Source organism: Mesoplodon bidens (assembly GCF_964165515.1).
Source record: "Mesoplodon bidens genome assembly, chromosome: 16".
Taxonomy (NCBI): domain Eukaryota; kingdom Metazoa; phylum Chordata; class Mammalia; order Artiodactyla; family Ziphiidae; genus Mesoplodon; species Mesoplodon bidens.
Window position 1 is genome coordinate 63442126 of NC_138173.1, and position 27201 is coordinate 63469326.

The window sequence follows — 27201 nt, forward strand, 5'->3', positions numbered from 1 at the left end:
CTCCCCAAGGAAATACACCTGATTTCTTCAGAATGGCTTAGTCTTGACTTTACTAAAGTCCATGTGTATAAGAAGAGCCTTGAGTTCAGGGTAGAGAAAACATTTTTAGCTTCTAACTTTGTCTTACTTTGAGAGGCAGCAGGTTAATTTCTAAAATTCTTAAATCCAATTTGATTTAAATGTTTGCACTTTACTTAAAAAGTATTGTACAATTAAGCCATTACAAAGAAGACATTGTTTTAAAAAAAATTCTGAATAGTTTTTGAAACCCTGAGGTGAAATGCTTAGTTAAGACTCCTTGTTTAATAAAACAACCTCCTTAGTTACCACATAGTCTGACATTCCATTTTTAAGTGCTTAGGCTTAGTCAGACTTCTAAGATTGAAAAAATCGCCTGGATAAATACTTTTCCATTACAACTCCTAAAGACTTCCTGAAAAGTGTAATTGTTGAGGTTGAGCATGCTAATAAACTAATACCTGTTTACTTGTCTCTAGCTCTTTTTGGGTATGGTTTCATACGAAAATTAAGTTCTAAAAGCAAACTTACCAGTCTCGATCATTAATTTTTCACTAGGTATTGACTTCAGAACTTCCAAATTAGCCTCAGTTTTCAGTGAGCTTGAAAAAAAAAAGTTATTCATATATAAAATAAAAAGGTGCATTTAAGGAACAGAAACTTTTTCATATTATAAACTTGTCTAAAACAGATTACAGAACTAACCCAAAATCCTGAAACAAAACTTTGGTTGGCTACAATGGAAGTATACTTTAGAAAGTATTTGCACATTCCCATCCTTACAGAATCCAGATTAAGATCTATTCCAACCAGATCCTGCCTTTAGGGGGTGCAATTTTTCGTGCCTATCAGGTGATCGTCCAATAACTTTCTGCAACAGTCTATGTTGATTCTTTGAAAAGAATTTATTTGCGCCTCTGGGTAATTTGCATAATTTAGAGCTCATAAGGCTGCTTTTGAAGGTATGGCCAATTTCTTTATGGGCCAAATACCCAGGGATTCACTGGTATAAAGGAATCAGATACTCAAGGTTCATGTTTCACTAATCAGAAATAGAATCTTCACAAAGGATGAAAATCACAATCACTGTTAGAACTATGAGTATTTAACATGGTATGAAACTAGAAAGCTGGTTAGGAGATGCCAGTTTTATTATTCCTGTTTAGACCCCACCGCAACCCACCCTCAAATCTGGAAACTTTTAAGATCTTCCATTACTCCTGAAATTCTGAAACGTGATAATGTGTCCGGGCATAAAACCTTTTCATCCATTTAGGCAGCTGGAATCTTCCAATTTAGACTCTTCCCCACCCCTAACTGGGAACACATTATGGAAAAACAGGACTTTTCCTCTTTCATTTTCTTTCTTCTCTCTGGGGCTTTTATTAGTTAATTTTAGGACTCCTGAATTGGTCTCCGAGGCCCTGTTCCTTTCATACCTTTTTTTCTGGGGAATTAATTTTCATTTTCACACCCTTAGACAGGATTATTGGTTCCAATTCTCTCTCATTTGACAGAATTACATATCTGCACCCTTGCCATGATTTCTTAGTAGGAAGAAGGAACCTGAATCTGGCCATGGCCTCAAGACTTGCTTTGACCAATGGGATGATACGGCCAAGAGGCTTGGAATGCACTCTCGTGATCTTCTGAGATTAGCATGCACTAAGTAACTGTACCTCTTCAGCCTAGGCACCCAGAATGAAAACACATGGTGAAGATCTGAACCCAGCATGGAGCCTGTGGCAGAGCTCACCTCTATCAGTTAAACCCCAGCTGATCCAAAGACCCATGAGTGTTTAAAAAAAAAAAAGTTTACTGTAATATGTCAATGAGTTTTGGGATGGTTTGCCATATATGTGATGACTAATACTGTCCTTATGTTGCATTTTTAACTTCAGGACTTGATATAACTTTTCATTATGGAGAGTTTCAAATATACACATAACTAGAGTAACACAGAACCCCCCATCTCCACGTATTTATTACCTAGCCCCATCAATTATCAACTCCTGGCTGATCCTGTTCCATCCACTGAATGCTTTCCTCTGGGATCGACATAAGCGTTCCAAGTCTTAGTCCTCAATATTCCAGTTTGTTCAGTTTTCTTGAGAAAAAATTACTTTTCCCCCTGAGTATAAATGCTTGCTGCTTCTGTACTCTGTGCATGGGAGTGGATATGGGGATTGGTATCTTTCTCTATATAGGCCTTCAATCACCCTGTTTTGGTCGCAGTTCTAAGCCCGAAGCCTTTCTGGGATTCTGTCTGCTACACCTGCTCCCATCTCCTCTGAGGCCCTTTAGTGGTCAGTCTAAGTTTTCTCTTCCAATTTCATCTGTCTTCCAGAAATCTACAAAACATTTCTCCATTAGCAAAATTTTGGCCTTTTTTTCTTTTCCTTTTTGAATATACTTTTACTTTAGCAGGATTTTAGGAGGGGTAGGAGGGAAATGTGTGTCTAGTTTACTGCAAGTACCAGCCTTTTGTTAGTGTTCTCTAGAAAAAACAAAATTCTTATTTTCAGCCAGCTTAATACTTGGTCAATATATTTTCTAAAATATGCTGATATATTTGATATGGATACTAAATTTAAAACATCACCAAATTTTTGGAGTATTTGCATATTTTTAATCTCATGAAAACAAATTGTCTGACTGACTCTTTTCCTACATATATTAATGCTTGTAAAAACTGATCTACACAGACATAGGAAACAAACTTATGGTTACCAAAGGGGAAAGGGAGGCGGGGAGGGATAAACTGGGAGTATGGGATTAACAGATGTACACTACCATATATAAATAGATAAATGAGAAGGATTTGCTGTATAGCACGGGGAACTGTATTCAATATCTCGTCATAAACTATAATGGAAAAGATGTATAACTGAATCACTTTGCTGTACACCTGAAACAATATTTAAATAAACTACACATCAGTTAAAAAAAAAACTGATCTAAATACAGAACTATATACTATCAGAAGAAATATTTTTAATCAAAGCCAGAATCTCTGATAAGGTTTCCCGTTTAAGGAAGAGCATCTGCATAATTGTATGGTCAAATTTGAAACTTTCCCATTTTCTTGGGGGGAAAAATTCTAATTTAATCTTTAGAAACCAAAGACTATATCATAATGTAAACAGATTAAATTACTATACCCCAGAAACTCAGAGTAAGACTACTCTAAACTGAATTTCAAAAGAATAGAAATATTGACTTCGACTAAATAAACTACTGACCCATTAATTCTGAGTTAATGTAGGAGAAAAAAGATCTCAGGTAGTGAACTTAAAGCCAAGTCTTTATAAACTCAAGATCACTTAGAAACCTCTAAGACAGACGTACAGTTCAAGTTGGTGAAATAAAGGTGTCTACCCCCTTCTCTTGAAAATCATCCCAAAATAAGAAGAAACAGCATATTTTGATGAAACTAGGAGACATTTCTAACTCATCACAAAATATAAAGCAGAAAGTAGATAGAGAAATGGTAAATGATCTACGTTTATGTGCTAAGTGACTTAAGTGCTATGTGCCTGTACAGAGATACTGAAGATAAGCAAACCAGTTCTCCCAAGGAAGTTCTAAGAACAGGAAGAACTAGGTACCTAGAAAGGCTGGGGTAGGGCAGGGGACTGAAATGGGGATTGCTTGAAAAGTCAGGGTAAAGAGAAGATGGGGTTCTCAGATTACTTTCCAATAAATTGGTGCAGAGATGACAACTGCCCTGTACCCTGGCCCGAGAGAGAGAGGCAGAGACAGAGAGAGAGATGTGTGCACAGTCTCTGGACTGGAAGACAGGCAGCACGGAGGAGGGCAGGGTGAGGCATGGACTAGAAATGGAGACTGACTGCTTACTGAACGGAGACACCCTCTCTCCAGCACCATCCTGCTCCAGAACATAGGTATGTTTATGAATTCTCATCCCATTTTCCCAGCGGGGATCAGAGGAGCCCTCTCTGGAAAAACTGAACAAACCCAGAGGAAGATCTTGACAAGCTGACATTAAGGATTCCCCGGCGAGAAAGTCAGTTGGCCATCTGTGGGCCTGCAGTTGATGGGCTATCTCCCCACAGAGCTTCCAACAGCTTTTCCCTCTTCATTCTTAAAATATACAGCAAAGAACTGCCTGACATTTGAAGAAAGCCTCTATCATGATAGAGACCAAAACAAAGAGGAAAAGGAACTCAGAGAAAATAAAAGCATTAAATGGCAATATATATATATATATATATATATATATGACACATCTTTAGAGAGATGGGAAGATGCTGCATCTACCAAACAATATGGTAGGAAAAAAAATGAGAGCTTTCAGAGACTGAAAACAAAAGCTTAAGTAAGTTTCCTTAAATAGTTGAAAAAGGGAATTCCCTGGCAGTCCAGTGGTTAGGACTCCAGGCTTCCAATGCAGGGAGCACAGGTTTGATCCCTGGTCGGGGAACTAAAATCCCGCAAGCCGTGTGGTACAGCCAAAAAAAAAAAAAAAAAAAAAAAAAGGTTGAAAAATAAAGCACTTGTTTGAGAGGAGGAAAAAAATTAGACATTGTAGAATAAAAAATGAGATCAGGGACTTCCCTGGTGGCACAGTAGTTAAGAATCCACCTGCCAGTGCAGGGGACATGTGTTAGAGCCCTGGTCCAGGAAGATCCCACATGCCGCGGAGCAACTAAGCCCGTGTGCCACAGCTACTAAGCCTGCGCTCTAGAGCCCGTGAGCCACAACTACTGAGCCCACGTGGTGCAACTACTGAAGCCCACGCGCCTAGAGCCTGTGCTCCGCAACAAGAGAAGCCACAGCAATAAGAAACCCACGCACTGCAACGAAGAGCAGCCCCACTCGCCGCAACGAGAGAAAGCCCACGCACTGCAACAAAGACCCAACGCAGCCAAAAATCAATCAATAAATAAATAATTTTTAAAAATGAGATCAGAGTATCAGCCTGGGAGGTCCAAAGAAAGAATAGAAAAAAAAAATTGAGAAAACTTCTCAGGCCTGACAAAGATGAGCATCTAGCTGGAAGGGGCCAGTGGAGAATGACAAAAACTCATCAAAACACCTTTGCACATTTTGATAATACCAGAGATAAATAACTAAAATAATCCACAGGGAAAAATGTATGTCACAGGTAATGTATTGGGAAACAGAATAGAGACTGGAACCTAGAACTGGAATATTGTAAATCCTCAGTGAAAATGATCTCTAATCTAGAATTTTATGCCTAGAAAAAATATCAAGTGAAAGTATGTTTTTTTTTTCCCCTTTCATTGACTATCCAGGTAAATTTTCAAGAGGAAGAGCAGAATTAATTCATTTGCAAACATGTGTTCCATCAAAACAAAATAGAATACATGGGATTTAAAAATAGGAGTTCTATCACAGAAAAGACACTAGTCCAAACTGTAGCAGAAAGATGGAAGGGTCAGGAACTAATGAATTATCTGATTATCCACACAGGTTTCCTCATGTGGAAAAATAGAAAAAAGCATTTTACAGAGCTGTTGGAAAGTGTGAAGAAGGCTTCAAGTTTTGAAGAAAGCCAAGTAAATAAAAATACGAGGAAAGTTACTCCAGGAAAATAAAAAAGTGGTACATCACATGGCTCAGCAGTCAACAATATTTTACATAGACATAATAATGCAAACACGTAATATGCATATAACCAAAAATTCTCAAATAACTACACTGAGAGGGCTATAGAGGAAATCATGGAGGTGGGGGGGGCAGTATTGGATATAAGAACTAAAGTGCTCAAACACCTTAATGGAAATAGACAAAGGGAATGAATTAAGAGTTAATAGCATATATGTAATATTTAGATACCAGGTGATAAAAAGTAAAGTGGTTGGCTGTGGAAAAATTAACTTGGGGTAGATGGCATGCTGGGAGACTGTGTTTATAAGTCTTTTAGTACTACTTCTTTATGCATGCATTATTTCCATATTAATATATAAATTAATTAAATCATCAATTTATTTAAAATATGAAAGCAGCACCTAGGACATTTATTTATTTTATTTTTTGTGTGTGGTATGCAGGCCTCTCACTGTTGCGGCCTCTCCCGTTAAGGAGCACAGGCTCCGGACACGCAGGCTCAGCGGCCACGGCTCACGGTCCCAGCCACTCCGCGGCATGTGGGATCTTCCCGGACCGGGGCACGAACCCGTGTCCCCTGCATCGGCAGGCGGACTCTCAACCACTGCGCCACCAGGGAAGCCCACTCTATAGCAAATACTTAATTTCATGATTCTATTTTCCAAAGTGGAGTTTAGTAAAAAAAATAAAAAATAAAAAAAATAAAAGTACTTGGAAAAGTAGTGATTTTAAGGAAATGAAACACTGAAGAGGGAAAGGAAGTCTTATTTTTTGCAATTTACTTTGCAATTTATTTCATGAGCTACACTGATAACCTGAGGAAAGACACTGGTAGAAGCTCACCAAATTATTTGGAAGAAAATGAGCCCAGGGACCCAGCTGTGCTAGCAGACTGTACTGGCTGCGTGAGGTTTAGTGTGTGTAACAGCAGGAAGGCCACCAAGTGAGGAAGAGGATACAGGTTCGCACACTCGGAGGGACTTTACTCCTGTTTAACTTCTCTGAGCCTCAGGTCCTTGGCCTTCAGAGACACAGAAGACAATTATGTCACAGTATGACCTTTCCCCCATAGGTGGACATCACTTGTGTATATGTATATGCAGTGCTGCGAACACATACGTTTCAAAGAGATAAACTGATCCGAGAAGAAACTGCATTGCTAGAGAAAGCTACCTGCTAACCTCAACAGAAAATTGGTTTCCATTACTGGAACACAGGATAGCACTTTATAGCTTTCAAGCTTTAATCTGTAATAGTAACATACTGTTTAACTTCTTACATTTATCACTGAAATTCACAGACCAAGGTCAATGCAAAACACACAAATTTTAATAAAAACAAATTTAAATCTTTATCAGTAATTCCCTATAAAACAAGTTAAGGAATCTGCTTAATATAAAAGTTAAAAAAACGAAAACCAAAAAACAACTCAAGGACCTACCAACCATTAAATCCTATGTAGAGACCCAAGTCCATCAAAGCAGCTGCTGCTTCCTTGGTACCGTCAAATGAATGCACCTAAGGACATGAAGGCATATTTTATTATAATAATTACTTTTCTTTAAAATTCTAAATAACATTAATAGGACTTTCTAAGCAAAAATATAAATGCAATAGGGGTTTTTTGAACATGGGGTTTCAAATGTGGCCCCTACAATTTTAATTTTCAAATCAAATTTCACAATTATAACCTGTCATCATCTCCAATGTGATGAGGCAAGAAGGAGATGGCTGCCTAGAATTTCTGTCTGTGGCTGTGCTGAGGTCTCTGCACCAGCACTACTGCTGTACCTCCAGGAAAGGGGACTGGAGGAGAGAGCCACATTCTAGGCAAAAGCATGAGGAAAAAGTAAAATGTTACAAGACTATTTTAAAAATATTTTTAAATGTTCAGTTTTCCTGTTAGAGGATACTTTTTTTTTTCTGGAAGAGAAGTGAATTTTAAGAGAAAAATTTAAGATCTATAAAGAGATTGTAAGAACATCGCTAAGAAACTGTAAATTGTTATACAGTCAACAACATCAGCTCAGCAAGCAAAAAGGATTGAGATGGAATTTTTCTCCTTCAAAGATAAAGGAGTTAAAGCAAAATTTTTCACACTTCAGATGTATTTATGTAATCAAAACAATAAGTGACAAGACTCCTTTAAACACACCTAACAAGTGAAGTCTCGTTAATATAGCATCCAGAGAGTCTGAATACACTGTGGCTAACATGTTTCTCAAAAATAACTGTTACACAGCTGGTCAAAAGGGTTTGTTCTTCCCCTCAGCACTTCCAGCTGACTAGAAAGAAAACACAGCCTCTATCAATATAAGATAATTTTAAATATGACCCTCATAAACCATTTTAGAAAATCAGTTATTAATTCTTTATTTGGCAATTTTTTTTGATAAAAGTCAAACATTTAGGTTGGATTTGTTGTTGCTGTTAAGTCTTTTAAACTACAGCTGACCCTTTAACAACACAGGCCTGAACTGAGAAAGTCCACTTACATGTGGATAACAGCTTTTTTTGCTAGAGACCAGTGAGTCTCTCCTAAAATTACATGTGAAACTTGTACATATGAGCATTTTTCTGAGGCAGATTTTCAAAGGAGTCCATGATCCAAAAGAAAAAAAATTAAAAATCACTGCTGTGGATACCCAAGCTAAGTGATAGACAGATAATATTTATGGAACTTTCTCAAGACTAATGACTGAAATGACCATAGGGAAGTGTTTCGAGCAGAAGCAAACTACAGAAATGAGAATGTGTCTCTAATCAGAGTGGTAATAGTAAATAAATACAGTTGACAAGAAATTAAGAAGGCAAACCTGAAAAGAGTGCTAAAATATTTTAAAATATTATTAAATTTCATCTATATTTTGCTCAAAATTTAAATTGAAGAACATTAAAGAACGGCTGATGGAAGAAGCAGAGAAAAAGAAGATCATGCAGACTCTTACAATGTGCAGGACTAAATTCACGGGGTTTTCTTGTGAACAGAATTCTGTACTCATTCTTGTACTCTGAACAAAGTAAATGTAACTAAAATAGTGTGGTTTATGTTTGTACCATATGTGATCTATAGATTCAACAGTAAATTTAAATGCCCTTCAAATAAGAGAGAGTGGAACCTTAGTAACTTTATTGCTGACATCTGAATCACTTTATAGAGGCCAACATCATTTATTAAAAGCAGTTTCTATACTTACCACCCCACCTACACACCGATCTCTATTCCTTCTCATTATGTCTGTGAATTTAAAACAGAAACAACTTTTAGCAAATAGCTTGATTTCTGCAAATTCTTAAATTTTAAATGAGATTTTAGCTTTAGCAAATAGCTTGATTTCTGCAAATTCTTTTTGTTTGTTTTTTGGTACGCGGGCCTCTCACTGTTGTGGCCTCTCCCGCTGCGGAGCACAGGCTCCGGACGCGCAGGCTCAGCGGCCATGGCTCACGGGCCCAGCCGCTCCGCGGCATATGGGATCTTCCCAGACCGGGGCACGAACCTGCGTCCCCTGCATCGGCAGGCGGACTCTCAACCACTGCGCTACCAAGGAAGCCCGATTTCTGCAAATTCTTAAATTTTAAATGAGATTTTTAGCTTTAACTCACCCAAAAATTCAGCATGTGAGTTCCGACAATGAAGAAACATTGGTAATTTTGTTTGTTCTGACAGTTCAAACTGTTTTTCAAAATATCTGCAAAATGGAAAAAAAATTTTCCTCATTAAAAATTTTATTTTAGCATGAGAAGAATAATTGTCAAATGATTTTTTTTAAGTTAAAGGGCTTTTATTCTCTAGAAATGATAGAACAGAAATAGTGAATTCAGGCATTTAAAACACATTAGGCCTAGCCGAAAGCTTTTATAAAAACTTCCTGAAAGGGTTACTTCATTTTCTGGGATTACAAAATTATTTTCAGAAATGTTTGTTAGTTTTTCCATTGTAACTGCCAGGTAAATTAGGTAGCACTTTACCATTGGTCACTAGAAGTAAAGAGCTGTAAGGTTTAAGTTTACAGTGATGGAGACTGTTCCCCCAAATAAGTACTTTTAACTAGCTTTCTGACTAAATCTCAACAAATGAAGTGGACACCCTCCTATCACCCGTGGGATCCCTCCCCGAAGCATGTGTTGGTGGCCGAAAAGACATGGCCAGCCCCTTGTCCTGAGAGCTGGCTGAGCACCACCAGTGGGAATCAACTCACTCCAGTGAGAAGCCAGGCTTTATACTCAGTGTTTTCTATGTGCTGTTATACAAGGAGTTATTGCCACTAAGCAAAAAGGATTCCCTTTAAAACTAAACACAAGGGGCTTCCCTGGTGGCGCAGTGGTTGAGAGTCTGCCTGCCAATGCAGGGGACTATGGGTTCGAGCCCTGGTCTGGGAAGATCCCACATGCCTAGGAGCGGCTGGGCCCGTGCGCCACAGCTACTGAGCCTGCGCATCTGGAGCCTGTGCTCCGCAACAAGAGAGGCCGCGATAGTGAGAGGCCTGCGCATCGCGATGAAGAGTGGCCCCCGCTTGCCGCAACTGGAGAAAGCCCTCGCACAGAAACGAAGACCCAACACAGCAAAAATAAATAAATTAAAAAAAAAAAAAACTCAACACAAAGAATTTATGAAACAAATGAGCACAAAAACTGAAATACTCTATTTTTCAGAAAAATGAAAATTACATGATAAAATGGCAGTCCTGAACATTTTAGAGTACTTTATAAAAATTTTTTAAGTGCCTTATACCATTGTCTCATCTAATCCTCAAAATAACCCTAGGATAGATAGGACAAGAGCTGGTGTCAGAGGGGTTTAAGACCTTGTCCAAGATCACAACACACAAGAGGCTTTCAAGAAGCCTCTTCCTGGTCCCAGCATTTAAGAACAATATCCAGAGGACATGACAGGGTGGGAGTTTTGTGTGTCTTTTCATTTCAGCACTGTTCCCTCTCGTTCTCATTAATGGTCATGTAGTTTAAGCTAAACCAGGAGTTGCAGACAATAGGTGTCATATTATTTTCTTAAGGGGTTTACCTCTTCTAGGCCCCTAATTTGGGGTAACAGTTTCTCCGTGTATAACTTAAGTCTCTTTTGCTGTTTTCCTATATCCTGTCTCCTTGAAGTGCCAGACAACTATTTTCCTAAGAGTACCCCCTTTGTAAAATTCTTGAAAATGCTACGTTTTAAAATTAGAAATAGAAATGTACTTCTCAAAGAAATAGTCATCCTAAAATTGGTGGTCTATGTCTTTATTATCCAATTTTTTTTTTCAGATTCTGCTGGACTAGAATAAGCAAAAATATTTTTAGTTAGCATGGTGCTGAAACTTCACAGTGTAGGAAATATAAACGAACACTCGGAAAAAAATATTTTAATAATTACTACTGGTCACTATATCCGTAACCTCTAAAGTAATTCAAATGTCAGCAATTAAGTGTTCTCCAGTCATTATGTAAACTTTACTCTGTATTTGGCTTCTGGCTACACACAGCCATACAACCAAGCCACAGATTTACAGAATCTAATGATCAGCTTGGAAATAAGCCTTCTTATTGCAGAGTAGGCAAAAGTACAATTTATGAAAATAACAGATGCCCAAGCAACGTGCTTACAGAATTTTATATGAGAAAAGAAAGGTCGATGTGCTCAAGCCAGCTAGGTATCATAAGAAAACCATGTGGTAAAAAATCATTCCCAATAATACAAATTGAGGATAATTGGTACTTAACATCAAATGACTAGTCTTTAAAGAAAAAACAACCCACTACGGTAACTAGGAATAACAACAGAAGTTAAAGGGCAGGAAGTGGCACCTACTTTTTTTTTAACTAAGGTTTTAAAAAATATATATTTATTGATTTATTATTAGTTATTTATTTATGGCTTCATTGGGTCTTCATTGCTGCACACAGGCTTTCTCTAGTTGCGGCGAGCGGGGGCTACTCTTTGTTGCGGTGCAGGGGCTTCTCATTGCGGTGGCTTCTCTTGCGGCAGAACACTGGGCTCTAGGTGCGTGGGCTTCAGTTGTGGCACTCAGACTCAGTAGTTGTGACGCACGGGCTTAGCTGCTCCGAGGCATGTGGGAATTTCCTGGACCAGGGCTTGAACCCGTGTCCCCTGCATTGGCAGGTGGATTCTTAACCACTGCACCACCAGGGAAGTCCAGTGGCACCTATTAAGAGACTTCTCTGCTTCTTTTAAGATTTTTAAAAATTCATAAATGAGAATCATTCTTTGAGTTAGATTTGCTCATTTTAGCAAAGCTGTAATTTGCCTCTGATTGTAAATATTACTGCTTCTTACATTTTAGGGTCAACAATAGCTAAGGACAAGGGCTTGAAAAGTTCAACTTCAGAGTACCAGCTGTTATTACAGGCATACCTTGTTTTACTGAGCTTCTTGGATACTGTTCTTTTGTTTGTTTTTACAAATTGAAGATCTGTGGCAACTCTACATGAAGCAAGTCTCTCAGCGCCATTTTTCCAACAGCATTCACTCACTTTGTGTCTCTGTGTCACGTTTTGGCAATTCTTGCAATATTTCAAACTTTTTCATTATTGCATTTGTATTGTATTATTGTATTTTCATTATTGTATCTGTGATCAGTGGTCCTTGATGTTACTCTAGCAATTGTTTTGGAGAGCCACAAACCTTGCCCATACCAGACAGCAAACTTAACAAATATTCTGTGTGTTCTGACCTACCAGCGTGTTCCCTGTCTCTCTTCCTCTCCTTGGGCCTGTCTATTCCCTGAGACACAACAGCATTGAAATTAAGCCAACTAATAACACTACAATGAATGGCCTCTAAGTGTTCAAGTTAAAGGAAGTGTTTCATGTCTCACACTTTAAATCAAAAGCTAAAAATGGGGCTTCCCTGGTGGCGCAGTGGTTGAGAGTCCGCCTGCCGATGCAGGGGACACGGGTTTGTGCCCCGGTCCGGGAAGATCCCACATGCCGCGGAGCGGCTGGGCCCGTGAGCCATGGCCGCTGAGCCTGCACGTCCAGAGCCTGTGCTCCGCAACGGGAGAGGCCACAACAGTGAGAGGCCCACGTACCGCAAAAAAAAAAAAAAAAAAAAAAAGCTAGAAATGTTTTAAGCTTAGTGAGGAAGGCATGTTTAAAGCCAAGACAGGCCAAAAGCTAGGCCTCTTGAGCCAGTCAGCCAAGTTGTGAATGCAAAGTTAAAGTTCCTAAACAAAATTCAAAGTGCTACTCCCGTGAACACACAAATGATAAGAAAGCAAAACAGCCTTACTGCTGACATGGAGAAAGTGTTAGTAGTTTAGATATGAGATCAAACCAGCCACAACATTCCCTTAAGCCAAAGCCTGATCCAGAGCAAGGCCCTAATTAACTTCAATTCTGTGAAGGCTGAGACAGGTGAGGAAGCTGCAGAAGATAAGTTTGAAGCCAGCAGAGGTTGGTTCATGAGGTTTAAGGAAAGAAGCCGTCTTCATAACATAAACGTGCAAGGCGAAGCGGCAAGTGCTGATGCAGAAGCTGCAGCAAGGTATCCAGAAGATCTAGTGAAGATAATGAATGAAGGTCGCTACACCAAACAATAGATTTTCAATGTAGATGAAACAGCCTTAAGTTGAAAAAAGATACCATATAGGACTTTCATAGCTAGAGAGGAGAAGTCAATGCCTGGCTTCAAAGGACAGGCTGACTCTCTTGTTAGGGGCTAATGCAACTGGTGACTTTAAGTTGAAGCCTATGCTCATCTACCAACCTGAAAATCCTAGAACCCTTAAGAATTATGCTAAATCTACTCTGCCTGTGTTCTATAAATGGAATGACAAAAGCCTGGATGACAGAATATCTGTTTACAACATGGTTTACCGAATATTTTAAGCCTACTGTTGAGACTTAATGCTCAGAAAAAAAGATTCCTTTCAAAATATTACTGTTCATTGACAAGGCACCCACTCATCCAAGAGCTCTGATGGGGATGTACAATGAGATTCATGTTGTTGTCACGCCTGCTAACACAACATTCATTCTGCAGCCCGTGGATCAAGGAGTAAGTTTTACTTTCTAGTCTTCTTATTTAAGAAGAACATTTTGTTGAGGTTATAGCTGCCACAGATGATGGATCTGGGCAAAGGAAATTGAAAACCTGGAAAGTATTCACCATTCTAGATGCCATTAAGAACATTCGTGATTCGTGGGAAAAGGTCAAAATATCAACATTAACAGGAGTTGGGAAGAAGTTGATTTCAACACTCATAGAGGACTTTGAGGGGTTTAAGACTTGAGTGGAGAAGGTAACTGCAGATGGGATGGAAACAGCAAGAGAACTAGAATTAGAAGTGGAGCCTGAAGACAGGACTGAACTGCTGCAATCTCATGATAAAACTTTAATGAATGAGAAGTTTCTCTTTATGGATGAGCAGAGAAAGTGGTTTCTTGAGATGGAATCTACTCCTGGTGAAGATACCGTGAAGACTGTTGAAATGACATGACATAAACTTAGTTGATGAAGCAGCGGCAGGGTTTGAGAGGACTGACTCCAATTTTGAAAGAAGTTCTACTGTGGGTAAAATGCTATCAAACATCATCACGGGCTACCGAGAAATAGTTCGTGATAGGAAGAGTCAATCGAAGCAGCAAACTTCACTGCTGTCTTATTTTAAGAAACTGCCGCAGCCAGCCCAACCTTCAGCACCACCACCCTGATCAGTCAGCAGCCACCAACACTGAGGCAAGATCCTCCACCAACACAAAGACTGACTCGCTGAAGTCTCAGACGATGGTTAGCATTTTTTTTAGCAATGAAGTATTTTTTAATTAAAGTCTGTACATTGTTTTTTTACACATAATCCTATCACACACTTAACAGACTACAGTATAGCGTAAACATAACTTTTATATGCACTGGGAAACCAAAACATTCCTGTGACTTGCTTTATTGTGATGGTCTGGAACTGAACCCCCAGTATCACAGAGGAATGCCTGTAAGTTGGATTGAGGCAAATCCAGAAGACCCAAAGCGTTCCAGCAGTACACCTGAACCCAGTGTTACTCCCTCCTCTAAGCCAGAGGAGAGACTGAGGCACTCCTTGCCATCATCTGAGGTTTCCTAAATCCACAAATGATTATTTTGAAATTTTGTCTGATGTCTGATTAAAAAAAAAAAAAAGACCTGCTCAGTATTAACATTCTAAAACCCCAAGAAAAATGCCCAAAGCAAATGCCCCCCATTCAAGTGAACAGAACTCTAACTTGCAACAAGGAAAGGAGTGTAGTAGCACCAGGCAGAGAAACTGAAAATACAGGGTATGCCTAAAGGCTAACCTTTCCATAACTAAATCAGGACTTTTCCTTGTCTTCTTGCTTTTCTTCTCTTTTTGCTCTTTAAAAAGCACTTTTCAAAAATCCCAAACAGAAACTATAGCCAGTAGCTTCCTTTAGGTTGGCAGTATTTCTAAGAATAATACAACAGCCACAATTTATGGAGCTCTGACTCTGTGCCGGGCATGGCACAATGGCCTTTACATACTAAATGTTAAGAAAGGCAGGCGGTATTATCCCCATTTTAAAGATGAGGAAATTGAGATTTACAAAGGAATATATAGGTACCAAAAGGCAGTTATGATTCAAACCTAAAGATCTGTTGATCCCAAAGGTCTTTTAATACTATGTTATCTACTGCCTTTACTTACCATTATTTTCTGGATATTCTGTCTATTGCACAGTAGTGGGTTTTTTCTTTTTTTTTTTTTGGTCTTGCCTCCTAATCCATTATACTAATTTATTTTCTATTTTTCTCTTCTCACAGGTCTTTTTTTTTGACTATACGTTTTTACTTAAAAAGTAAAACAAGGGCTTCCCTGGTGGCGCAGTGGTTGAGAGTCTGCCTGCTGATGCAGGGGACACGGGTTCGTGCCCCGGTCTGGGAAGATCCCACATGCCACGGAGCGGCTGGGCCCGTGAGCTATGGCTGCTGAGCCGGTGCATCCGAAGCCTGTGCTCCGCAACGGGAGAGGCCACAACAGTGAGAGGCCCGTGTACCACAAAAAAAAAAAAAAAAAAAAAAGTAAAACAAAAATGACAATCACACTAGTTAATTGTTTCAGATGGATAACTGGCATATATAAGCACAGACCAAAATCTAAATTCTTTCAATAGACTCAACAGTAAAAGCTGAATTATAGGCTTTTTATCCATCATGCTCTACAGGAATCAAAAAGACACTTTCCTTATTATTAAAAATTCAGTGCACATTTATGATGTGCTAAGAGTACTGTGCTAGGTGCCATAGGAACTAGAACATGAGGAAGACCTGGTCTGTGCCTTTGAAGAACTCAGAGACACTAGTTTGTTGTGGGAGCGGAAGTGGTAACACAAACACTTTTATTACAATGTGAGCAATGCTGAAACAAGTACAGAGTGCTGTGCGGCAGAGAACAGGGGTGATGCTGTTAGTACGTGCTATAGGAAAGGAGGGAGCAAAGGTAGAAGACATGGGTATATGTTTCCATAACAACAATCCAAATGCAATTACTACTGGTTTGTCATTTTTTTAGTAAGTCATTTGATGATCTATAATAAAATGAAATTTCAAACTGAACTGCCCATCTATTCAAAATTTCTAGTGTACTTTAATTCGTCCTTAGCTTTACCTGTTCTGGAAGAGGCCTAGGTCACATCCCGTCACCTTAGCAAAGCCTTCTGACTCCCCCAGAAAGTGAGTCTTTCCCTCTGCTGTTCACATACCTTTTTGATAGCACTTTCCAACCTATTTTAATTATTTATGTCCTCTCTTATCTGTAGAGGCACTTATTCTTCTTTGTATCAGACTGAGGAGACACTTGGTAATCATTCATTTAATCAATGGAGTTCAGCTCTCTTACAGATCAACATCTGGACATCTGGCATGTGTGCTGAAGCATAAACTATATACTGCTACATATACATCGTTTTACGTTCTGATCTGAAGATGATGGAGCAGTAAAAGAGAGCTGACACTATCAATGTTTTCATTAAACACACACACAAATCAGGTTTAAAGTATTTAAGTTGCACTTTAGAATCAGTTTAAGTCATCTGGATGACAAGTCATATGGAGGACTCTGCCACTGTCCTTGATGGTCACACCACACAATCTGTTTGCCTCATGAGGCTCATCTTGGCCAAAAACAGACATGAAAGTGGAGGAATTAAGATCTGTGGGCTTAACCGAAGAAGCTATTACAGCCAACTGTTTCTCTTTTTACGTGTGAGTATGTGAACTTTTAAGGTTAAGTGAACTGACCTACATGATACTCGAGAGGGGTACAGAGATTTAATAATCCTGCCAGGAATCACCTGAATGTCCCTGAAAAACACAGCAAATAATATGCTGCTAACTAAACAGCTCTGAAAGGTTCTATAACTGTGAAGCCTGAAAGGAAGAGTCCATAGAACACTACTCTAACCCATCCTGTGTCACTTGGTTATGGTCCTTCAGGAATTCTGGACCCTGAAGTCCAGGGTACGACAGGCTCACTGGTCAATCTGCACCTCACTGGAAGCACTTTCACCTGGACTGGTCACACTGGGATTGTGTGTGTGGGCAGCGGAGGGAGCGGGAGGAAGTACACTTCTGGCAGGTATGGTTTAAAAAGTCCCTTCAGGCATCAAGCGCTGGCTTAATCAAGATCATATGACAAAAAATGGTTAATTACTAAATATTATGAGAGAGCTAGATGGTATCTTGAGAGAATGTGATCCAGACTCCTCCTTCATGTATGAGAAACTAAGCAGGACGGAGGGTTGTTTATTCTTCAATGGCTCTAGGAGCAGATACCTTATTCAGAGTTTTGTACACTATGAGTATACTATGAGTTCCCAGCAGTTTCTTGCACATATTACTCCATAAATATTTGCTGAATAGATGAATAACTAAATGAGCCTCCTTTAGAAACTCATTTTAATGTTTTACCATCTTGACAATTAATACACTCTTTTTGAAATTCAACAAAATGCTTATGTCTTAAATTAAGCCTATAACATAATTTTTCTTTTCAGCCTTCAACACGACCCCACCAGTCTGGTGACAGGAGTTCCAGCTAACAGCTAAAGGCAATGGGTTGTAAGAAGTCTCTGAGGCTTGTGAGCTTGGAGTTTTCTCAGAAGCCACCACTCCCAACATGGATCCTATGAAAGGATTCTCAGGTTCCAAACTGACAATATCCAACACCCAGCAAGAGTAAAATATGCTTTTCTAGCTTTGGTGATCAATCCTATAATCTCTTTTTATTAATAATATCTTTTACTCTTAAATCATATGCCCCACAACTGAATTTAATTCATTTTATTGGAATGGTTCATGTATGAATGCACTTATTATTAAACAAACAAAAATCGTAAGTCTATCATGTAAACTCATCCCTGTTTCTACCATTAAAATCAAGTTAAATGCTTAAACAATTAGGGAACTATATGCTTCCTTATGAATTCCATTCAAGTATGCATGGAATTTGTTCCACTTAACTTTTAATATACAAAGGGAAAAACAAAAAAACCCTCACGCTTAATCTAATTACATTCTGAACTGATAAAATCTACTTGAAAATCGCCCTTAAGATTTTACAATATGATAATTTCTAAAGACAACAAATTTCCTTACTTGAGCTGAGTACCTTTAGGACAAAACTGCAGTCGGTCAAAATCTTTAAAAGATAAAAAAGAATCAATAATTACTCATGACTTGTACACAACAAATCAATTATTTTCAAACAAAGTCACTCTAACGGGATAAGTTGGCACTTACCAAGTCCACATTCCCCTATTGCTACAACTTTCCCCTTGTTGTTTTCAGCGAGATTTTGTAACTCCATCAAGTAAAGATCAGGGTTATTCTTTTCAAATTCATCACATCTTGTAGGATGACACCCAACTGTACTGAAAAACATATCTAGCACAAAATAATGTCTTAGGATTATTTTCAGAATATTTTCTCATATTTATATTTAATATGCAAAAATGATATAATATCAAATAATTTCAACTGGTCAGTTTTTAACAATACCCATAAACTAGTCAAACTACCAGAATTGCACTGGGTTAATCACATAAGAATTTTTGGAATACTAACAAAGTAGGACATGAATATGAAAATTGCCTTAATGTACTGGTAAAAATAATTCAACTCTTCCAAAGTTTGGTATTTACTGAGCCTTTTGAATGGAAAATGAAACAGTTTCTTAGGTAATGACATTTCATTCTACAATTTTATCTTTAATATTCACTGTTTATGTGACTCAGGTTTCATGTATTAACAGTTAAAATGCATTCCTTTCCCTTAAAAAGGGTAACAGAGGTGGAAGTAGGATTCATTTTTCTAATAGAAAATAAAGTTCACTTATTTGGAGGCTGTACTTTGGTATCTTAATCGTGTGGAACACAAGTGTGAGGTTGAAAAGGGCTTAAGAAGCTTAAGGCGCTTGCACCTGCTGAACCCATGGGAGAGACCTGTTGCCTTCCTCAGGCTCCCACGAATATGTTCATGCACAAAAGGAGCTTTTAAAGCAGTGAGGTAGCAGCTATATGCAGAGGAGTGGAAAAGGGTTGACAATGGAGATCCGAGAACTTTTAAAAGCATATCTGTTTGGGGAGTAACAAGTATGCAAGATAATATTCTTATACCCATCAAAAGCTTCTGGGAAGATGATTACTTTTATGACTTTAATCACTAAGAAAAAGTGTCAGTGGATCCTGAAGAGAAGTATGCATTTTAGAAAGATTTCAATAAAAAACAGCTTTTAATGAATAAACATGTATTTTGAAAAATAACATGGAATGCCTAATTCTTCAGTGTCTAGCACATGAAGTATGCTCCCTGCTGCTCCCCCGCAAAAAACAAACAAAAAAAAAGGTTAGGTAAATGAATGCCAGATAAAGGAGGTGTTTTATGTAACTAGGATTCTTGTAGGAATCAACTCCAAAACTTTACAGACTTTAAATAAATGCAAATATATGAACATAAAATGAGCATATGAGGGATTATATATTATATTATTATTTGCATTCCTGGGACCTTGCACAGTGTCTCTGATCTGCATGATGAATATTTAATAAATGATCTTTCACAGCCTAAGTTAAAAAAGAGCAAATAAAAAGCAACTCCTATCTTAAACACATTACGGCATATACACAAAAATTCTACATCAGGGATATCTGAGGTTAAATTCTGTGCCTAGTGAACTTAATTTTCATTAACTGAAATCTTAAAATAATCCTTATTAAATACAAGAGGGTTCATCAAGCATCTGATATAACAATGGGCACTTTCAATTTTTTCATCTTAATCATGTCACACTGAAATTGGTCTATCTTCCTGTTGTGTCTACAGTATTTGTACCTGAGGCAGTTCTCAGAAAGACTTCTTCAAAATAACTTAATTCACATTTTGAGGGGTAAAAGTAATATGAGGATACCATTTGTCTGTGCCAAATGCAGTGCATCTTTACTGTCTTGTAGATTTCCACCTGTAATCACAAACTGAAACAGAAAGAAATAAAACAAGTCCACTTTAACAGGGTGTCAACCAGTTTCCCAAACGTGCTTTCCTGCTGCTTTTTTCCAGAATGCTTCTCTCTCTTTGACTGTCACACACCAACCCTCCTTTAAAAATTCAGCTGAGGGCTTCCCTGGTGGCGCAGTGGTTGAGAGTCCGCCTGCTGATGCAGGGGACACAGGTTCGTGCCCCGGTCCGGGAGGATCCCACATGCCGCGGAGCGGCTGGGCCCGTGAGCCACGGCCGCTGAGTCTGCGCGTCTGGAGCCTGTGCTCCGCAACGGGAGAGGCCACAACAGTGAGAGGCCCGCGTACCGCAAAAAAAAAAAAAAAGACAAAAAAAACCACACAAACAAAAACAAAACAAAACAAAAAATTCAGCTGAAAGATCACCTCCCGTGCAGAGTGGATCCTGAATACCCTCTCCACATGCACACGCATGCACACGCACGCACACACACTACAAAGAATTTGTGACTCCTACCAAAATGTATTCACATGTCTGTCTTTCCTATTAGACCACGAGTTTCTTGAGGACAGAGATCACATTAGGAAAGAATGAATAACTAAAAACTTCTGAACTTAGAATTCTGTTCATCTAAATTAGAGATTCCATAGTTTGACTAAACAGTTCTCCAAGTGTGGTCCTGGACTCTCCAGGGGATGTTAGGTCAAAACTATTATCATAATAATACTACGATGTTATTTGCCTTATTCACTCTCACCTGTCACGCGTGTGCAGTGAAGTATTCCAGAGGCTACATGATGTGTAACATCACAAAAGACTGCAGAAACAGATAATGAAAGCTCAGCAGTCTTCTGTTAAGTCAGACATTTAAAAGATATTAAAAAAAATACAAATTCCACTCGTGTTACTAAATGTTTTTGGTTTAGAAAATACTTTTCATAAAAATATGCTATTTATTTTACATAATGGTCTACTGTTTTAAAATGAATTAATAAATAGATACAGTTGACCCTTGAACAATGTGGAGGTTAGGGGCGCCGTTGACAATCTGTATGTTACTTACAGTCGTCGGCCCTCTGTATCAGGGGTTCCACAGCTACATATTCACCCAACCTCAGAGCACGTAATACTGCAGTATTTACCACTGGAAAAAAATCTGTGTCTAAGTGAACTCACAGTTCAAACCCGTGTTATTCAAAGACAACTGCATTTAAAACTTTTCTGTTTTAATTTCTAATACAATATATATCAATAGATAGAACCCACATAAGAGCTCTTTGGGGTCCTCAATAATCTTAAAGAATATGAAGGGGTTCTGAGGCCAGGTTTGACAATCACTGGATTCATTGATAAAATGCTCTGTAGGGAAATGTATAGCTCTGGGCAAGGAAGCCCTTCTACAGAGTCCACTGCAGTTAGAACACCATCTTTGCTAACCTGTTTAAGGGAAAACGTCACTAAGGAGCTGTGTGTCGATGGTGACTGCTGAGGCAGTGCTGCTTAAGTGCACATTCTTCTGAGGAAGTGATTTAAACACACTGAGGTATATTTTTTAAAGCATACTTCACGAGACTCACTGAGCTAAAATGAAGAATTCATTCTAGGTACACACATAAATAGAACACACAGAAAACACAGGAGATAGTGCAAATGATAAACAGACATTTTCACAGAGTGATAAACTTCTGAAATGATAGACACTGAGTATCTATTCTGCTTGTAAAACATATATTAACAAAAATATTGAGAAAACTATTGTTTACTAACACTACCTAATTCTTTAATAAAGGATGAGGTGGGGACTTCCCTGGTGGCGCAGTGGTTAAGAATCCGCCTGCCAATGTAGGGGACACGGGTTCAAGCCCTGGTCCAGGAAGATCCCACTTGCCGCGGAGCCACTAACCCCGTGTGCCACAACTACTGAGCCTGCGCTCTAGAGCCCGCAAGCCACAACTACTGAGCCCGCATGCCACAACTACTGAAGCCTGCGTGCCTAGAACCCGTGCTCCGCAACAAGAGAACCAACCGCAATGAGAAGCCTGCGCACCACAATGAAGAGTAGCCCCCACTCGCCACAACTAGAGAAAGCCTGCGCATAGCAACGAAGACCCAATGCAGCCAAAAATAAATTAATTAATTAAAATAAAATACTCTGTAATGTCCTATATGGGAAAAGAATCTAAAAAAGAGTGGATATATGTATAACTCATTCACTTTGCTGTACACCTGAAACACGTTATAAATCAACTGTATGCCAATAAAAATTAAAAAAAATAAAAGGATCAGGTGCCCACAACCAGTTTTCAATTATGTAATATACTTTGTAATCAAATCTACCTTTTATTTTACCTGTAACTTTCCCAAATAGATGAAAAAGTAAGGACAAGGCTAGGGGACATATACTTTCCTCTCCCACTTTACGATGATGACGACGACGATGATGACGACAATGACAGCTTCCACTATGAACATAATAAATGCTGCTTACTTTATGCCAGGTACAATATCAACTGCTTTGCATTCTATATTTTATTTAATCTTCATAACAACTCTGTTTATTAGCTATTATTATCATTCTTGATTTAGGGATGAGAAAACTGAAGTCTGGAGAGATGAAGCACCCCAGGTTACAAAGCTCTGAAGGAGGAAGCTGGGGCTGGAACCAAGGTTTGTGATGCCATAACTGTGCTTTTAATCACTACCATAAAGCTACAAGGTACTGGATTAAATTTCAATTTGGAACCATGTCCAAGTAAATTTGATTTCAGTTCTTCAGTTCTGTCATTCCTAAATCCATGTGTGTTATAAATGTTAAGATTAAACTATTCATGGATGACACACGAAAACTGTCTACAAAAAACGTCTCCTGCCATATCAGTCAACAAAGGATGTTATGGTCATCAAGCCCTCAGCCACCGCAGCCGCCTCTGACTGTGCACCCTGAGGGGATTCAGGATGGCGAAAAACAGGACACTTGCTCTAGATAGTGAAGGTGCACATCAAAGGAATGATTTCAACGAGCCCAGACTCTTGCATCTTCCCATATGTAGAAAAGTGCTAAATTCATTAACTTGAGATTTTTTTCTTTAATTAGCAGTAATCTTTTGATGTTCCACTACCTGTTTTTTATGTTGTTGTTTTTTTTTTTTTTTGGCGAAACTCCCATATATCCTGGCTCCTCCCTTACCTCTCTGGAAAGGTCCCTCAGAGCCACCTGAGAGGATTAGGCAGCTACTAGTTGCCTCTTAAGAAGCCTGGTAGGGCTTCCCTGGTGGCGCAGTGGTTGGGAATCCGCCTGCCAATGCAGGGGACACGGGTTCGTGCCCCAGTCCAGGAGGATCCCACATGCCGCGGAGCGGCAGGGCCCATGCGCCATGGTTGCTGGGCCTGCGCGTCCGGAGCCTGTGCTCCGCAACGGGAGAGGCCACAGCGGTGAGAGGCCCGCGTACAGCAAAAAAAAAAAAAAAAAGAAGCCTGGTAACTCAGCAAGTATGCCAAATAAAACATAATTCACAACCTTTAGGTTGTGCATTTTTTTTCAGTTGACAAAATTTAGGAGCTTGGTATTTCAGAGTTTGCAGAAAAACATTTTATAAAGTGATTTACCAAGCAAAGAATGAGCACATAATGAGAAATTATGTTGTAACTTTTATCCTTACTACTTCTGAATAATAACTAATACAATTTTAGAGCTGGAGACTGCAGAACTCATTTAGCCAGGAGTATCGCTTTTTAAAACTGAGGTTTATTTAACTTAGAAACAGTAGCTACTAAGTGCCCTGATACCACACTATGGAACTTAAATCTTTTTTTTTTTTTTTTTTTTTAATATTTATTTGGCTGCGCTGGGTCTTAGTTGCGGCACGCGGGTTCTTTTAGTTGCTGCATGCGGGATCTAGTTCCCTGACCAGGGACAGAAGCCAGGCCCCCTGCATTGGGAGCGTGCAGTCTTACCCACTGGACCACCAGGGAAGTCCCCTTTGGAACTTAATCTTATTTCTTGTGTGCATGTGTGGGCTAGCTTGCTACTTAAAAAAATACTGATTATATTCAAAAAATTTGACACCGAACTAAAATTCTTTTGCTTAGAACGCTCTAAAAGTAGTAGGAATTCTCCTGATTATCAAATTACCACCATAAAAATTAAAGTGTTCTCTCAGTTATCTGAAATGTTATACGTAGTATAAAAGCTAAACTTGGTGATTAGATACATGTCTTCTTGATGATTGCTTACTTCTAACAAATGCTAAATTGTTACAAAATCTACTAATAGTTGCCTCTTAAGAAGCCTGGTAATTTAGTTGGGTTTTAAAAAACTTTTCCAGGGAGACTTGGCCATTTACTACACTTCTGATCACATAGAAGATACACTCACAAGGTTTGTGTCACTTAAACTGCTGAGAACAGAATATTTTGATATTTTATTTCATTAACTTGCTAATATTACATGTTGACAATACCTATCACAAAATGCTAAATGTGGTTTGGCTTTCTCTTCTTTTCTGCAGTATTTTAACCAAAATTTAGTTTTTTTTTAAAAAAAAAAACCATAAGGGTAACAAAAATGAAATGTTACCTTTTTAACACCAATCTGAACAGCTCTCTCTATCACATCCCGTAAGTCATCTGTAAAAGATGAACCCCACATTAAGAAAATGTAACTAAAAATTCACTTACCCATAATTATCCTTTATTGAAAGAAAAATACATAGAAAAATCATATTTACTGAAGTCAAATCAATACTATTTGATGAGTGCTTATCATATAATAAGCAAAGACCTAGCGATACTTTAAAAAAAAAAAGATACCCATATAAGGCAAAATAGATGAATAGTTATCCATTCAATTGTATTTTTATTCTGTTGACCACAACGGGGAAAAGACTGTTCGGCTTTATGGTTTGCCTTTTATGCATATGGTTATCTAAAGTTCTATATTCAAAGTTATAAACTTCTACAGATAAGAAGGGCTTGATAACACTTTGTTGTAATAGGTATTTTATAAATGTTCATGATCATGGTTTACCAATATAGCTTATATGTGTTTCACTTTGTTTATAGTTTTATCCAAGATGCACAATAAATTCTTTAATATTTCAATTGTAAGAGTGGGTGAAGCTTCTTATGGTCTCCCTTGAATCAGAAAGTTTGTCTTCACAGATAAACTATTTACCTTAATAAAAGAAACATTTACCTTGATGCTTTTGAACCCCCCTATAAATTCCTCTGAACATAGGATCTGTCAAGTTGATACCAATATCTGTAGAAAGCAAAAATAAAACACATGATCATTAAGAGCCTCTATTTGAAACTTTAAATAAACTTTAAACTTTAAATAAAAGGTCCTGTTACTAACCTTTTCATTCACACATTCATTCATTCAAACAAAATCTAAGTGCCTACTGTTTGTCAGTCACTATGCTAGACACCTGGGATACAAAGATGAAAGATGTAAGTCCTGCTCTCAATAAACTGTAGAATTGGGAAGGCATTCCCATTAACAGACAATTAAGAAATCACAAGTAGATACTAGCACTGTGGGACACAGAGGAGGCCCACCCAACTTAGTCTGGTAGTTAGCCCAGAAGAGGCTTCCAGAAAGAACGGATTCTTGAACTGAATCTTAAAGGATGAGTTGGAATTACCCAGTAGAAGACAGGAAATTGCAGATAAGAGGAAGTAGCAGAAGCAAAGCTTCTGGGGTCTGAAATAGCACAGTGATCACGGAGAGCTACAGGCTGTTCTGACTGGTGGAGAGAAGTGTAGGGAAGGGAGTGACCAGAAAAGGGCAGACTCAGCTATGTTACAGACACTTGTCTTTAAAATACCAGATGCAACAAGAAGCACTGATGGCTTCTAAGATTTGTATTTTGGACATCTCCTTCTGGTGTCTTTGTAGAAGGTGGGATCTAAAGGGGGCAAATGGAGTCAGGATAGTTTACTTGGAAACAGGCAAGAGCTCATATCTGCAATGAAGAGAACCTGAATTAGGGTAATACGAGTGGAGATGCAGAGAGGGCAATAAATTATTTATTTCCTTTATTCACCAAATACTTATGAAGACCAACACTATGTCAAATACTATTTAAGGAGTTAGGGGGTGATGAACAAGACCCGACGCTTGGTCCCTGCCTTCCAGGAATTCACAGTCTATATGGGAACTACAAATATAATCTGTGATATATAAGAAGCTGCACTGTAAGCAACATGAGGCAAGAAATGTTTCTCTTCTTCAATGCTGTGTCCCTAGAACCTAGCACGATAGTTGGTGTATAGTAGGATCTCTATACACTTTTTTTTTTAATTTATTTATTTTTGGCTGCGTGGCTGCGTGTGGGCTTTCTGTAGTTGCGGCGAGCAGGGGCTACTCTTCGTTGTGGTGCACAGGCTTCTCATTGTGGTGGCTTCTCTTCTTGCAGAGCACGGGTTCTAGGGCACGTGGGCTCAGTAGTTGTGGCGCACGGGCTTAACTGCTCTGTGGCATGTGGGATCTTCTCAGACCAGGGCTTGAACCCGTGTCTCATGCATTGGCAGGTGGATTCTTAACCACTGTGCCATTAGGGAAGCCCTCTCTATACACTTTTAAGCCTGCAAATAATTATTTTACAGCTTTGTGCTTTGGAGCACAAAGAAGTAGCACTAACAGTTTTCGCAAGAATGATGAAAAAGGTTCACAGAAGAGCTAGATCTTGAGAGCTAAAGCTTAGAAGCTGACAAACAGAAAAGGCATTCTACATACAGGTGTGTGTAGGTACACACTGCATCCGGAGAACTGGAAGAGACTCACTGTGCCTGTGCAGCTGAGGTTCACAATGCAGAGCGATTCTGCGGTGCCTCTCTTCTTCGAACCTCTCCCCTCCCCGCCTTCCCCCACCCCAACATTCAGCAATGTCTGTATTCATTTCTAGTTGTCACACAGAGGGGAGTGCTACTGGCATCTAGGCTTGAGGCCATGGGTGCTGCTAAATATCCTACAATGCACAGGATAGCCTCCCACAACAAAGAATAATCTGACCCCCACACCAAGTGCTGTTCCTGATAAATCCTGCTGCCGAGTATAAGGCGACTGAGGGGAATAACGAGATGTGAAGTCAGCTTGTGACGGCCATGGGCAACAAGAACACCTTCCC

The 27201-nt window shown here is 38.9% G+C and overlaps 1 protein-coding gene across 9 annotated transcripts in view; it reads right to left on the reverse strand.

Moving 5' to 3' along the window:
* Positions 1–27201, reverse strand: part of TATDN1 (TatD DNase domain containing 1) — a 50566-nt gene that overhangs the window by 14837 nt on the left and 8528 nt on the right. For 3 of the 9 annotated variants that reach the window (XM_081214343.1, XM_081214344.1, XM_081214350.1), the window contains exons 2-10: positions 25266–25331; positions 24648–24697; positions 20025–20088; positions 18359–18502; positions 18215–18257; positions 9217–9302; positions 8811–8851; positions 7055–7131; positions 550–620 (exon numbers count right to left, since the gene is read on the reverse strand). In XM_081214343.1, the coding sequence (XP_081070469.1) occupies positions 550–620; positions 7055–7131; positions 8811–8851; positions 9217–9302; positions 18215–18257; positions 18359–18502; positions 20025–20088; positions 24648–24697; positions 25266–25331 (642 nt within the window). The other 6 variants (XM_081214351.1, XM_081214345.1, XM_081214346.1 and 3 more) reach the window with 6 other exon arrangements.